The sequence below is a fragment of the Echinops telfairi genome, unplaced genomic scaffold, assembly GCF_000313985.2.
Source record: "Echinops telfairi isolate 266 unplaced genomic scaffold, ASM31398v2 ScPeMD7_2;HRSCAF=8, whole genome shotgun sequence".
In the NCBI taxonomy this organism is placed as follows: Eukaryota; Metazoa; Chordata; class Mammalia; order Afrosoricida; family Tenrecidae; genus Echinops; species Echinops telfairi.
Genome location: NW_022103898.1, coordinates 18,627,985 through 18,643,556, shown reverse-complemented (window position 1 = coordinate 18,643,556; position 15,572 = coordinate 18,627,985). Strand labels below are relative to the sequence as shown.

Sequence of the window (15,572 nt, the reverse complement as noted above, 5' to 3'; positions counted from 1 at the left end):
CACACACACACACACACACACACACACACACACACTCACACTCAAACACCCATCCTATGTGCACACACACATTGCAGGCCCGAGAAGGAACTATCTTGTGCATGCCCTTCATAAGGGCTTTAGACAAGCCAGAGAGGACTTCTTCTCCCGCTGGGTGTCCAGGAGCCGTGAGGGGTTAAGGGCCCTGTCCTTCCAGCAGCGGCTTTGCACACGGGCCATCAGGGGGTTGGCATCCCACTCCAGAATCTGTTCTTCGGGTTCAGACGATCCCAGCCCTGAAAGCTCGGTGGCTTCGAGTTCTGTTCATACTTCAGGTCGGTGGAAATCAGCAGGAAACCCTGGAAAGAATGACATGATGGAGGCCGAGGCAGGCTTTGGGCACTTCCAGTCTTAGGATGCCTGGATTTGCCCCGAGGGTCTCAGGGCACCAGGCTTCCCCCGCCCAGCTTCCTGGATTGCCGCAGAGTATCTGAGACACACAACTGGCCTTTCTGGAATTCTGTCCTCTCGGGAGACTTTGTAGAATCGTGTGTGTATGTGTGTGTGTGTGTGTGTGCAGTGTGTACAAGCGTGTGTGAGAGAGGAGGAAAAGAAAGCGAGAAATGTGTAGGATTGGAGAATTCCGGATATGTATATCCACCTCCCTGAGCGAAACAGCGCCCAGAAGGAGGAAGACAAACATGGCCTGATGTCAATGGGGATAAACCTGGAATTAGTTCTGCACAGATTGCTGGACCCAGAAGGGACAGCTCGTGGACCAGGAGAACCATAAGAGCCAGTCTGGTCACAGCCACACCCCTTTCCACCTGTGGCTGTGACCTTACCTTTCCGAGTGTTCCTCCCGTCACCTGTGTTGCTGTGGTTGATTGGTACCCCCAGCATCCCCCCACTCCCCCTGATCCTCTGGTTCTGCCTGGCCTCTGGGCCAGATGGAGATATGAGTGCTGTGGTCCATAGGGTGTTTACAGGCTGCTATTCAGAAGTAGGTTGCCAGGCCTTTTCTCTGCGCCTCCCTCCGTCTGGAAGCATCATAGCCACACACAAGCCTCCACTAACATACAGAACTGAAGCCGAGTCTCCAGCGTGGAGGGCCAGACTTCTCCCACGAACCACGCATGCTCTCTCCTCACATATAAAACAGGACGGACAGTCCCAGCCTCCGAGGTTTCGCCGTGGAACAAGTGAAATAACACGTCTTGAAGCGCGTTTTTGTGACCCACGGAGTGAATGCAGCTGGATACTAAGTGAAATTGGACCCGGTCCCATTTTTAAATTCAAGTTAAAATGCCGCCCAGCATTACTTGCAAGTTTGAAGAGCTAAATGTGTGGTTTATGAAATTCCTTGGGCTGGGGAAAACAACAACAACAAAAAAACCCCAAAGCAAACAAAACAGACACCATAAAACAGGAAATGGGTTAATGACCACGAGATTAACACGCTTACCTCAAACACTTCAATATTTGAATTGACCAAGGAGATCTTGTACGGATTGGGCAGAGGAAATCCCTGTTGCAATTTGGCTAAAATGCAGAATAAAAACATAAGAAATGTTGTGTCTGGGGGACCGACCTTTCAGGACGTTTTTCATAAGAGGCGAGTAAACAGCTTTGAAATAATGTATCTTTCCACCCATTTGCATTCTGCATCTTCTCTCCTGGGTGCCATGTCCCTGGCCTTTCCCTGGAAGAATTCATCAAGGGGTCCTCAAGATGCACCCGTAGTTGAGTGCATCTGAGCGAGAGAAATGTGTTGGCAATTTGCCCATTCATTTTTGAGGCGACCGTCATAAAAGAGGGCCTGAGAACATCTTCATCTCTAGTAGAAAACACATTTCAATGGGCCATCATCGCCAATACGCTGCAGTGTGCTACAGTGGCTGTGCAGGGCAAGGGTAGGGTAGTCTTTTAGCTAAGCTGTCAGTGCAGAGGGAGGTCTGTGGAGGATTCACAAAACCATCTGTGGTCGTCACCTAATCTGGTGTCAATTTAAGGATTAAGAGTGTAGGGGTGGAGTCTAGGCTGACAATCTGGAGATAGCCAATGAGACTTCTGTGTGGTCTTCTCCTGAGAATTCTGGGAAATCTGGTACTTCCTTCTTGGAGGTGGAAGACGCTTCTCTCTCTCTCTGCTACCCCCGGGGAGACATTGCAGAAGACAAGCCACATGGACGCAACCAGACCTCAGAAGCCAGAGAAGCCACAGAGAGAGCCCTGCCAGCACTGAGATGCTTACAACGCCACTGGACCCAAAGACTTTCTTCCCACTGGCTTGTGATCGTCCTGCATTTGGCTTCACTGCATGTGTTTCGTGAGTCTGAAGAGGACTTTATAGATTGGTATCGGACATATGGGCTAATATCAGACTTATGGCCTTGGACTGGACTGGGCTGGGATGTTTCTCAATGTTCAATTGCTCTTGTATATAACTTCTTTCTTATACACGTGTGTGTCCATAGATTTGTTTCTCTAGTCTACCCAGACTAACACACCATCCCCTAAGGAGACCCATCTCCTTTCTCTCACTGCTCCACCAAGCCATCATAATCAGCCTTTCTTGCTGAGTCTGCACATAGAGTTTCTCGCAGTGTGTGGACCTGCAAGGATTAATTTCACAACCAAATCATCCGATGGTACAAACTTTGTCATTTCTGGCTCCTTCCTGGACTTCCAAACAGCACTCTCGAAGTACAAGGGGGTGGAAAGGCCCCCACTAGCTCCTGTGTTTAGCCAATGCCCAGGGGCCACTTCTGTTCCCAAGAATGCCTCACCATTGGCCAGCGGCAGCACTCCGAAGTGAAGGATGGAAGACAGGATGTTCTCAAACCTCAGGACCTAAGATCAAAAGGGGGAACCTGGGTCAGTGACTGAATCCGGGCACTCTGAAACACACATGCCTGGAGTTGATGGGCATTGGCCTCGATCTTATCAGGATAGAAAGGAATTGAGGTGACATAGTGGGTTATGTGTGTGTTGAGCTGCTAAGTACAAGGCCAGCAGTTCAAAGCCCTGGGCTCCCCTTGGAAGAAAGATGAGACTTTCTGCCTCCATTAAGATTTAAGCTTTATGGACCAAAAGGGGCACTTCTACTCTCAATCCTGCAGGATGTTCTCAGTCAGAGTTGCCTCATTGTCCATTTTTTTACAAGGGGGTGCGGTGGGGTGGCTGTTATTATAGTGACCATCTAGGACGGAACTTTCCCTTTGGGTTTCTGAGACTTCAGATCTTTGTGAAAGCAGGCAGCCTCATCTTTTTCCTCTTGTAGTTACTGATGGGTTTGAACCTCTGACCTTGTGCTTAGCAGCCCAATGCATGAGCCACTATGTCAGCAAGGCTCCTTTTCCTATGTACTTAGCTAGGCAGGTCAGCGGTGCTGGCTCTGAAGCTACACATCCTAGGTTAACCTCTTGGTTTCCCCGTGGAAGTATGGGGGCTGTGCTGCTGGCATCTGGTGAACAGAGGCCAGGGATGCTGTCAAACATGCTGCAATGCATAATACAACATCGACAAGCAAGAATGATCTGGTCTAACATGTTCATACTGTTCTAGAATGTGTATGAGTATGTCTATGTCTGTGTGTGTGACATATAATAAACAAACATGTACTCTAAGTGTTAAAATGATCTATTTTTCCCCCTATGGAGGAAAATTAAGCAGGTTAAGAGAATAGGTAGATATGGAGCAAGGGATTATAACCTTGGGGTTTCTAAGAGAAGTAGCTCAGATTAGATATGAAATTAATTTAGCATATCCCCTACACATTTCCTAACAGCCTTTCCAATGCCTTCTTAAGTCTTGGCATGGGTAAAAGTGAATGGGAGGTTCCTCTCCTGTTTACTACTCAATAGGCTTGGGATATAAGAACGACATCAGGAATTATAAACGTTCACATTGACCATTGACACGCAGGAAACGGAGTGCTCAGAGGCATGGAAAACAACCAGGCAGCCTAAAGGAACGTTCTAAACCTTGCCTTGAGAGAGAGAGGAGAGAGAGGGGTGGTGGGGGAGAGAGAGAGAGCTGGGGGGAGGGCAGAGTGTCAAGTCCTACCTCAATGTTGTTGTGGTTGGACGCTGGCAGCAAGAGGCGGAACCTGAAAGGAAACACAAACAAGGTTAAAGGCGGGTCGATGGAACAGCGGTGACTCTAACAGAGACAGGGAAAGATGTGTTTATGTCCATGCGTCACTATCAAAAGACATGCACACAAGGACATTTGCAAGGGCGTCGTGTCCAATTGCATTCGCCACGCTACTGCTTTCTGAGACAACAAGGCTTGGATTTGCACTCAGGAAGGGGGTCCCCAAGCGCCTTTGTTCCTTGGGCTTTATTGTTGGCAGCTTGGATTGAGCGCCGAGCGGGGATCAGAAGCAGTGTCTGCGTCATCCTGCTGCTCTGAACTCAGCCTTGAGTTCAACTTGAGCCAGGCTGGTCCCTTAGGAATGCCCCCAGCAAGGATGACGACAAGGTTGAGGACGGCAGTGATGTTCACGGGGATGGGGATGATGCTTTGTGACGTGCACTCTTCTTGGAATGTTTTAGAAATGTCATCTTGGTGAGAGGTGCCCTGGTTAATCCCTCTTGGTGGCAGGCGAGGAAACCGAGGTTTAGAGAGGCCACATCATTGCCCCAAGATCACAGAGCCAGCACCAGAAGACAAATCTCAGTTTGCTGATGTTGTTGGTTGCCATCAAGCTGGCTCCACTTGCTGTGGGAGAGCTTGCCTGGCGGTTTCCCATGAAGAGACTGGCTCCTTTGCCACCAAACGTCTGCCTGCCTCTTTCCTAGGCCTCCGCAGACGTTCCTGCCAGATTGATTTGCTGAAGAGGAAGTCCACTAACGAGAGGAGAAACCAGCCAAGACCTTACTACAACCTTGGTTCTGAAAAACATACAAACCCCCAGGGGGTGCGAGATGTGGGTCTGTGGACAGTCCAACCTGCTGACTCCAGGGAGCCCACAGTAGAACTGGCCTCCAAAGAGTTTTCAAGGGCTCCTGTCCCCCAGAAATAGATCGCCAGGCCTTTCTTCTCAGGTACCTCTGGGTGGGCTCTGAGGGCCAGTCTTTGAGTTAGCAGCTGAGCACCTAAGCCATTTCCACCATCCAGGGACACTGTACATCTTCTACCGAGTCTCGAACTTTGTACTTAGAGCCACGCTCCTGGGAATTCTCCATTTCTGGGGCTGCGGGTTACAGCACAGCCACAGAGTAGACGACAGAGTGGTGGGCAAAGGGAAGGGAGCCTTATCTTGCATCCGATTTAACAAGTTTTCAAAACTAACTGCCAGCAAGTCGGTTGTGACTCTTCGTGACCCTGTAGGACAGGGAGGAATTGCCCCTGTGGGTTTCTGAGGCTGTAAATCATGACCAGAGCTGAAAGCCTCAGCTTTCTCCTATGGAGCAGTTGGTGGTTTTGAACTGCTCACCATTGGGTTAGCAGCCCAATGTGTAACCAGCTGTGCTACCAGGGCCCCCGCTCAGTAAGATGAAGATCAAATATGACAGAATGAATGTCAAGGCAATCAGAACACAGACACAAACATCGCCTCTCCTCCAATCTGATGCCGCTGGCAGGCATTGCCAATAGATCCCAGAGTCGTGGGGGCAGGAATCCAGCTTCAATCACCTCTGTGTTCCCCGGACTGAGAGAGGGCACATTCTAGGCACTTCGTTCCTTCCTTCACCGATTCACCCAGCAAATATGTATCGGGCACCGGGTCAATGCTGCAGCAGATGCAGGAGATAAGACTGTGCGAAACACCAGACACATCGCTGCTCTCCAGCAGGTCCAGCCTCTTGGCGAGGCAGGCCCAGATCAAAGACTCCCACTAATGGAAGGTTAACGTCAAGATGAGATGGATGCCCTTAAGGAAAGAAGCAAGTTCCTTGAGGCCAACGACAAAGGAGGCTGACCTCATTTGGGAGTGGGGGAGCAGGAAGGGATCTTTGGGCTGACCAAAGAAGGAGCAGAAATTAAAAAGGCAAAGGGGGGAAGGAAGAGAGGAAGGGTCCAGGCAGAGGTTTCAAAGGCCAGTGGAGGGAACAGACACACAGGGGGCGAGGGCCCAAGATAATGCTAGAGAAAGACACAGATGGGGGTTGACCAGAGAGACCTTCTCATGCCACATTAGGACGTTGATCTTTAACCTAAATACAAGGAATGTAATGAAGGCTCCCTTAAGAAGGGAGGTGGTGGCTGTGTTCAGTAATGCTCAGTCTGGCAGCAGCCCAGAGAACAGAGCAGCACCAGTATTCCAGCTATTCATTCTGTGCTCAGCAACATGGAGAATGTAGACGATGTCTGTGTGTGGCATGTGTGATGGAGAGGTGCTGGAACTACAGGAAGCAACCAGAGAACAATACAAACAGTGTACATTCAGGTGCCTGCCACATACTGATGACACCCCACGGAGGTTTGCGCCTGGAATTCTGACCAGGCGACGGAAGGAGCGTGGGCCAGAGAAGTGTGTGCGGGTGTGTGAGCGCATGTGGGTGTGGGTGAGGGAGTGTGTGGGAGCAGGGACGAGTGTGTTTGCATGTGAGTTTGAATGAGTTTGTGTGAGGATGGGAGTGCCCGTGAGTTTGTATGAATGGGTGAATGTGTATGTCTGAGTGTGAGTGAGTGTGAGGGGGGATGTGGTCAGTGTGTATGGGAGTGTGTGTAGGCATGTGAGATTTTGTGTGTGTGCATGACAATGGAGCATAGCTTCAGGGGGGAAATACATTGCCCCTTGAAAGAAGCACTAAGTTCACGTTTCAATCATGTCCCTTCACACCCAGTGTTACAACTGCCCACTACTGTAAGTGTCTCTCCCGTTCTGTGGACCTGGAAGGTGAGAACCAGTCTTCTCTCGCCTCTCTGTGTCAAGAACGGTGCGTGGCTCAGAGCAGGTGCTCAACAAATTCTCCCCGAGTGGATGCACGAACCAAGAGACAGATCAAAGAGATGGGTAGGTCAGTGTTGGTTGGGATTGGGACCCCCTTGACTACGACAAGCCAGTCAGAGGGGATGTTCATCTCAGGAAGCTGTGGGAGCTGAGGTTGGTTGGCTTGAAGGGTCGGGTCAGGAGCTAAGAGTTGACAGGTCACAGGTTGCAGATTTGATCTCATGACGGACGATTTTGGAGGGGGGGGAATGGGATGCGCCATCCTGGTATCAAAGGGCGCTCTTGGCAAGTAAGTCGGTGCCTTAACTTCATTGCCTCCTGTGGACCATCGCTTCCCTCTAGGAGCTGGAAGAAGGATCCGTTTGAGGTTTCCTCTTCTGCTGGTGAATTCTACTGCTCGTGGTGCAAGGTGAAAGCTTTGTACGACCTGAAGGGAAACCGGAGTATTCTTACTTCCGTGGTATGGAGACTTGGTGGCATCGTGGGTTACACCTTTGGCCTGCTAGCCATCAGGCCAGCAGTTAGTTCTACCAGCTCTTTCAGCAGAAGATGGGGTTCTCTGCTCTTGTGAAGCTCTGCCCTCTCTGAAACCCACCGGAACAGTTTGACGCTGTCCTTTAGGGTCTCTATGAGCTGGAATCGACTTGATGGCCGTGAGTTTTGGTTTGGCTTCCACAGTAACTCAGAGGGAGAGTGGGGTGGGGACCAGCCCAGGTGACAAGCTCTAGCTCTGCTGACCGGTCCAAAGCATGGCTTCCATAGAAACAACGATTCCGTTCTTGCACGGACCTGTTTTTCTCTCCAGTTTTCTCTGCAGATGGATTACGTTGGGGAATGCTCCGCTGCCTCTGGCCCGAGGAGGATAGTGAGCTGGTGCTTTCCTCTGCCTGTAGGCAGATGTCTTTGTCTTCTCTGACAGGATGTTTAAGAGAGATGGTAGGGCTTCGGCAGCCCTGATGGAATAGTGGGTTTACACAATGGGCTGCTAACTGCAAGGTCAGCAGTTTGAATCTACCAGTGGCCCTATAGGAGAAAGAGGAGGCTTTCTGCTTCCATGAAGATTGACAGCCTCAGGAACCCATAAGACAGTTCTACGGGTCACTCTGAGTTGGCATTGACTCAGTGACAATGGGTATAAGTGGGTGGGGTTGTGTGTTTGTACCAGGGGCAGATTATCCCATATGCAAGGTAAGGTCTGACTTACTAATAGTAAGTAAGCACACGTAAGTCAGTGCTTACTTTGCTTCCTAGGTACTCTGCCCTGTCAGGGACTGTGACTTTGAAAAGAAGCTTTGATTCTGATGGAAGAAGCTGTGGTACTTGGAGAAAGCCAGATGGAGAAAGCCAGATGTGAGCCATCCTTAGAAGCAGAATCTTTGAAGTGGTGAAACAAAGGTGAAATTGTTCCCTACAGGTGATTGAGTAAACACAAGTAAACTCGTGCTTATCTTGTGGATAGTTAACGTTTTGTGTCAACTTGATTGGGCATCATTCTCAGTAGTTTGGCAGTTACGAACTAAGAACCCCCCCCAAGACGGGATCTCTTTCAGAGTATGGTCTGCTTCCAATATAAATTGATGCTGTGGAAAAGCTTGCTTGCTTTTCTGTTGAGTTTGACTCCTGCATCTGGCCCATCAATCTCTGGTTCTTTGAACTTGAGCCAACGGCTTGCCATATTACTTGCTGATCCTGGGAGTCTTCAGCATCCTGGCATCTTACCTGCCGACCTTCAGATTTATTCCTTTCTGCAGTCAGAACCGTGTGGTCTTCCAGCAGAGCCCGGGCGCATCAGGCCCTGAGTACCTGAGTCAGGAACAGCCTCAAGCCTAATATCTGGCCCACAGATTTGGAGTTTGCTCACCTCTACAACTGTGTGAGCCATTTCCTGATAGAAATCTCTCTGTATACCCAGAAACAGGCTTTACAGATGTTCCTTCTCCAGAGAAGGCAGCCTGAAACATTTTGCTTATTGGGTAATCCGACACTGTTGGCCACAGTGGGGTGGAGTGCAGCTTGGGAGTATCTAGAGCTCAATTAGGACAAGGCTGAATAATGCTTTCAAGTTCCACATTGTTCAACAATGACGTGTATTTTATTTCCTTGAACTTAGAACAGGGGGTGGGAATTTAAATCAGCTGGATGAGACCCAAGAAAGGGAACGTGTGGGCTAATTTAGCCTCTGAATTAATCTGAAAAATGAACAAACAAACAAACAACCCACCCCCCCTTGGGATTGCCTGTGCTTGGAACAAAGTGTCCAACTTTAGCTAGCGCAGTAAGGATCTAATTGATGACTCGGAGGACCAAGTCCACAGCTTATAAGATCCTTCTGACTTCTCAAGGCCCCTGGGACCCGGGGCTCCCTTTTATTTGGTCAACATTTGATCCTAGGGTAGAGAAAGAGAAGGAAGTACTATCAAGAGTGATGACCAGTATTTCTTAAGCACTGACCGTGAACAGGGGGCATTGTGCTCTGTGCTTCCGTCATTGAGGGGGAAACAGGCCTGTGTGCCTGCTCCATTTCGGGACACCCACGATCGCATCTTCTCTCGCCTCTGTCAAGAGTCCTGGTGATGGAGTGATTACACACTAGGTGGTGATCCAAAAGGTCAGCAGTTCGAAGCCAACAGCTATTCCGTGGGAGAAAAACTGTCTACTCCGGTCAAGAGTTAGTCTCTCAGAAACCCACTGGGGCTATTCTGCCCTGCCCTATCGGGTTCCTGTGGGTTGGCACCGGCTCTGTGACAGTGTGTGAGCATCAAGCCTCTGGGTTGTGGCTGTTAGAGCCGTGGAGTCTTTTCGGGTTCATGGCCACCTTACATTCAGCAGCATACAACACTGCACCATCCTCACAATTGTGAGGTTGAGCAAGCCGTGTTGCATCCATTGTGTCAGTCCCTCTCCTCCAGGCCCTTCCTCGTCTCCGTTGACGTCTACTTCACCGAGCAGGGTGACCTTCTCCAGGGACAACATGCCCACGGTGTGCTATGTTCGAGCCCCTTGCTGCCATCGCTATGTCGTGCCTTTCCAGCTGAGGGACTCATCTTCCACCGTGCGCTCAGACAGCGTGCCACTGCGCTTCCTAATGTTGTGTGGCTAATTTTTTTTCACAAGTGGGCCATCTCTTCCTTCTTCCCAGTCTCTTCTTTGCCTGGAAGATCCTCTGCAACCTCTTCACCGTGGCTGACCCTGCTGGTATCTGCAATACCGATGGCATCCTTTTCAGCGTCACCAGTAACCTGCAAACCACCCCAGCAAGACAAACTGATGGAAGTGGGCTTTCGGAGAAGAGCAACAGCCAGCTGCTGCGCCAAACACTTCACACAACTCTCCAGACACTAACTCACACGTTGCTCACACCAGCCCCGGGAGTGGGCTTTGTCAACGCTTCGTTTTACCGATGAGGGAGTGGAGGTGCAGAGAAGTTAAGAACTTGCCAAAGACCCCCCAAGGAACCCATGGCAGAGCTGGGACCCGAACACAGAGAGTCTGACTCTCACACCCCTACACTGACCTGTCTCCCATGTCTAAGGGGCCAGCCGTGAGCAGCCCCAGGAAGAGGTGCGTTCAGGCAGGTTGACAAGGCTGTGGGTTCCCAAGAACCTTCTTTCGAGACCCAGAGGTCCAGGGTCCCCAGTTCCTTTCAGGGATGGCCCAAGGCTCTCCACCCACTTTACACCGTCTCCTGCTGACATCACTCAGACCAAACCAGCTGGTCCTGAAATACAGCCCTCTAGGTGCCAAGCAGTGGAAGAGCCGGCTGGGGCAGCCTGTGGGCGGCAGGTCACCTCCTCAGCACAGCCGCCCTGAAGCCTTCCTTGGACCCCTTGGCTCCTCTCAGCCTCTGGTGAGTGGGCCACTTTCTTGCCCCTACCCTGCTCCCACCTGGGGTTTGCAGTAACACCCACTTCAGGAGAGGCCCTCAGACGCAGGGCCTTGCTCTCTGAAGGGCCCCGTGCTTCATTGAAGACTTTGCTGTCGTCATGTTGAAATGCCTAATGATGTTGGAACTCAGGGTCCCGCCTTTGCATTTTGCAAACGATGTAACTGCGGCTCACACTCCTCTCCGGCATCAGGGTGCAGGGACCCTCCCTAGGGTTCGGGTCTGAAGGAGACCACCATGGAGTGGGCAGGAAGCAGGGGTCCTGTTCATAAGGTCAAACGGTGGACCTTTGGAAAACGTCTCTTTGGATGGTGGGACTCTGCTGCGGAGTCGATTCTGACTCACAACGACACCAACAGAACGAAGGCCTTCCTTCCCCCCTAGCATCCTCCCAATTCCAGACACGTCGGAGTCTACTGCTGTCGTCACCGCCAATCCGTCTCATTGAGGGGCTTCTCCTTTCTCCTCGACCTTCCACTTTACCAAGCACGATGGCCTTTTCCAGGGCCTGGTCCCTCCTGATGACATGCCCAAAGTACATGCCCAGAGTCTCACCAGCCCTGCTTCTAAGGAAATGAGACCCGAGCTGGTTAATCGACGTGGTCATGGTGACAGAACCAGTGAGAGGGGTGAACACTTGGGTCCTTTCATTCCCAACCTCTGTTCTCTTTCCCCAACATCCTTCTCTCTGAGTTTGCTGATGAGGATAATTATATGAATTATATGACAGGATCTTATGGCTGATATGGTATTCATTATGTCAGTGTTTCCCCTGGGGGATAGTGGGATGATGGGGGTGCGTGTGTGCTGCCAAAGCAATACCTACATTTTATCCTGGACTGTGGGCTACAGTACAGAAGTCCTTCACTGCCAGAGCGGTGCTGTGGTAGTTACATAATCTGGTGTCAATTTGGAAGGATTAAGAGTGATGGGGTGAAGTCTAGTCTGTCAATCCGGTCATAGCCAATGAGGCTTGTGTGGGCATGGCCTTCTCCTGAGAATTCTGGGAACTCCTGGATTTCCTCTTTGGAGGCAGGAGAGACTCTCTCGGCTCACTTCCTTCAAGACATCCCCGAGGAGAAGCCACATGGACCTACCCTTATGCAGCTCTGGGAACTGGAGGAGCCAGAGGGAAACCCCTGCCAGCGCTGAGATGCTTCTACCGCCACTGACTTTGCACCCACTGGCCTGTGATCTTCCTGCATTCAGCGCCATTCCATGTGTTTCCGAGTCTGAAGAGGACTTTATAGATTGGTATCAGACGTATGGGCTAATATCGGATTTATGGACTTGATCTGGACTGGGCTGGGATGTTTTCTCAATATTCAACTACTCTTGTACACAAACCTTTCTTAGACACATATGTGTATCCATGAATTTGTTTCTCTAGTCTACCCGACTAACACAAAGACTGAGTGATTTTTTTTTTCCTGGAAAGGGGGCGGTAGGCTAAATCCGTTTGGAAACCTACGATTTAATAGAATATTATATTAACATGTGCATTTATCTTATACAAGGATGTTTATAACTGTTTTGGTCCCCATTTTATTTAAGCATCACCTTGCTGGGAAGCCAAAGACAGACTCCACATCCCAAGTCTTAGCTACGTTCACACTTTGAAGTGATCTGGTCTGTTAGGGAAGTACTTCAGTGGCTCGGGTCCTAGACAATGCCAACAACACCGCTTTTCTTTTCAAATTACCCAATAAACAAGCTAAGCACGGGCTTACTTGTGCTTACTTTCTTTTTGAATAGTGTTATTGAGCTAGAATTAAACAGATCGTCCAAGTCAATAGTTCAAGCACATTAAGACTGGTTGTGATTCATCAGTGCAATCAACTTTGGAACCTTTTCTTCCTTTTTGTGCCCATTGCTGTTAACTCCCATTTCACCCCCTCCTTCCCTTCTGGGTCCCCAGCTGCTGTCTTCCTAGATCCACCCATCCCGACTTCTCTCAACAGGAAAACCTCCAAAACGAAGACAGAAATAAAAAAAGGACCGGGCAGCAACATGCTCACTCACTTTGAGTGAGGATTCTGACAGTCCGAGTCGATCGAGCGTACCTGTTCAGCGATAAGGAGCAGACCAGCCTTTGTCCCAGGATAACCAGGCCGACGCTGGTACTAGCAACCTGTGGATAGCAACAACATTTGTCTCTTTGGGGCCACGGATCCCCTTTCCTAGAGTCGAAATGGAGACCCGGTGGCGTAAGGGGTTAGACATTGAGTTGCTAACCACAAGGTCAGCTGTTCAAATCCACCAGCTGCTCTCCAGGAGAAAGATGAGGCTGTCTGCTCCCGTAAAGAGTCCCAGTCTCAGAAACCCCAAGGGGGCAGCGCTCCTGTCCTCGAGGGCCACTGTGAGTCAGCATTGACACCATGGCGACAGTGGGTTTGGTTTGGTTTGTTTCCTAGCAGAAACAAATCCCTCTAAAAAAATGTTTCTCTTGCAGGTAAGAAAACGAAAGAAAGACTTTTTGTTGGAGAACTCCCTTTAAATTATTTTCTCTTTACTCCGAATCGCTTTGTCACATGTACTGTGTGTGGGAGAGGAGCCCTGTTGACGAGTGGTTATGTGTTGGGCTGAAATCCGCAAGGTTGGCAGTTTGAAACCACTAGCTGCTCCTTGGGACAAAGATGAGACTTTCTACCCCCACAACTAGTGGCAGTAATGGAAACTCACAGGGGCAGCTCGACTCTGTCCAATCGGGTCCCTGTGAGTCGGCTTTGACTCGATGGCAGTGAGTGGGAGGGAGATTTTTCTTAGATTCACTTCCATCCCATCTTTGGCCTTCAGCAGTCCAAAGAAACTTGCGTTTCATCTGGACGGACTCATTTGGAGGAAAAACGTTGTCCCAGCAGCCATGCCCTGGCAGCAGTGGGAACGTGTGCAGTGGGGGTGTGAAGCTTTGGCAGCGGCTCGGCAGTTAAGCACAGGGCTGCTACTTGAAAAGTTGGCGGTTCAAACTCACCCAGCTTCTCTGAGGAAGAAATGCCTGGTGACCTGCTCCTGTCAAGACTGCAGCCCCCCCACCCCAACCCTATGGGGGTAGTTTTACTCTGTCACACTGCACACCCAGTGTGCCGCTCACTGGCACCCCACAACAACAGTGACCGGGAGGTTTCAGTGCTGGTGGAAGTATACGTTTCTAAGGAATGCACCGCCCCTCACCCTTCCAAAGAGCAGGAAGCCCCTGGTCAGTGGCCCAGGGCAGGAATGGGATTGGCACACACGGGGCTGCCCTCTTGGCTCCGCCTACTTACAAAGTCCATGGAAACGATGGTTTCAGTGGTGGAATTCTCCGACTGGGTGAGCATCATGATGGAGGCGGGGATGTCCAGGGTGAAGTTCCCCGGCTGTAAGCTGACCGCAGGAGGTTCTGTCGCCATGATGCGGACCATGAAGGGCTGGGACAATATGTAGGCCTCTGCAATCTGCCCGTTTATGGGGAGGGGAGGACAACGATCAGGGGCTGGGAGTTGTTGGGGGGGGAAACCAGAACTTTGGGGTGAGGTGACAATCGGTCATGAATGCGATTTCACAGCATGGAGAGTAAGAATTATTATTTGGTGTTAGAATAGACCCAAAACATGAAAAATAAAATCCCTTGAACTCAGAACAAGAATAGACATCCAAACTCCAACAATACCACCTGACATTTACTGAGCTTATACTGCATCCCAGGCACCAAGCCAGGCCCTTTCTGCATGATCTCAGCACTCATCTCAAACTCCCTGGGAGTCAGCTGCCATTAGCATCCCTGTCACAACTGGAGAAAGGGAGTCTTTGAGAGGAGAAGTCGTTGTCTCAAGGTTCTTGGACTGTACGTTGTAGAGCTGGAATCCAAGCTCAGGTCGTCCTGAGCCTAACACCGAGAGGCTGCACGAGCATCTCTCTGTCCACACGGGCAAAGCCTGTGTTTCTGAGTGCATTATGTCTAATGCCGAGGCAGAATAAGGGGCCCCGGTGGCACAGTGGGTGACGCATTGAGCTGCTGAGAGCAAGGTCAGAGGTTGGAACTCACCAGTCACTCTGAGGGCGAAAGATGAGGCTGTCTGCTCCCGTGAAGATTTATAACCGCTGACGCCCAAAGGCGGCAGTTCTCTCTCCTACAGGGTGGTTCTGAGCAGAATTGACTCGATGACAGTGGGTTGGAGTTGGAAGCGTACTGTTCCTAGTTGCTTTACCAAAGTCAGGGAGCCCACGTGCCCCCGTGGCTCTACACTAGACTGCAAGGTCAGCACTTTGAGACGACCAGTCAGCTCTGCAGGAGGAAGACGGGGCTTTCTACTCCTGTAAAGAGTGACGGTCTTGGAAACCCACAGGGGCAGTTCTACCCTGTCCTATCGGGTCGCCGTGAAACAGAATGGACTTGATGTCAGGAGGGTTTTGTTTGTTTGTCTCGCCAAAGTCACAAATGACAAACCTATTCTTTCACCTTCCACTTAGCCTCGTGATTTCAAGTGCGGTGGGGCCACGGAGAAGACACAGATGATGTACTGAATGGATTCCCAGTGACTTGATGCGTAATTGGTACAGCGACTATCTAAAGATACTTGCTTAACAGGGAAAAATCCCACAAAACGATGAAGACCAAAAATAAAGGTGGACTCAGGCTTGGACCCTACGAGGTTTTCAGAAGTCCCTGCAAGGAAGACAAATTCCCTATGGAGGAGCCGGACCCTCAGCACTCACCCGCGAGAGCAAGTTGCCAAAGCCTTGGGAGTTTTGAGCGAAATGATGGGAAATCTGGAAAATAGACATCATCACATTAATGTGCAATTGTGTACATAGGTTTTTAAAAAAA

At 50.3% G+C, this 15,572-nt stretch overlaps 1 protein-coding gene across 1 annotated transcript in view; it reads right to left on the bottom strand.

Annotated features, from left to right (window-relative positions):
* Positions 1 to 55: 55 nt before the first annotated feature.
* BPIFC (BPI fold containing family C) overlaps positions 56 to 15,572 on the bottom strand; it is a 49,022-nt gene continuing 33,505 nt past the window's right edge. Inside the window, exons 10-16 of the mRNA XM_004700323.2 lie at positions 15,461 to 15,514; positions 14,029 to 14,199; positions 12,829 to 12,896; positions 4,047 to 4,089; positions 2,768 to 2,831; positions 1,445 to 1,521; positions 56 to 338 (exon numbers count right to left, since the gene is read on the bottom strand). Of these exons, the coding sequence (XP_004700380.2) occupies positions 219 to 338; positions 1,445 to 1,521; positions 2,768 to 2,831; positions 4,047 to 4,089; positions 12,829 to 12,896; positions 14,029 to 14,199; positions 15,461 to 15,514 (597 nt within the window). The 3' untranslated portion in view covers positions 56 to 218. The remainder of the gene's footprint in view (positions 339 to 1,444; positions 1,522 to 2,767; positions 2,832 to 4,046; positions 4,090 to 12,828; positions 12,897 to 14,028; positions 14,200 to 15,460; positions 15,515 to 15,572) is intronic.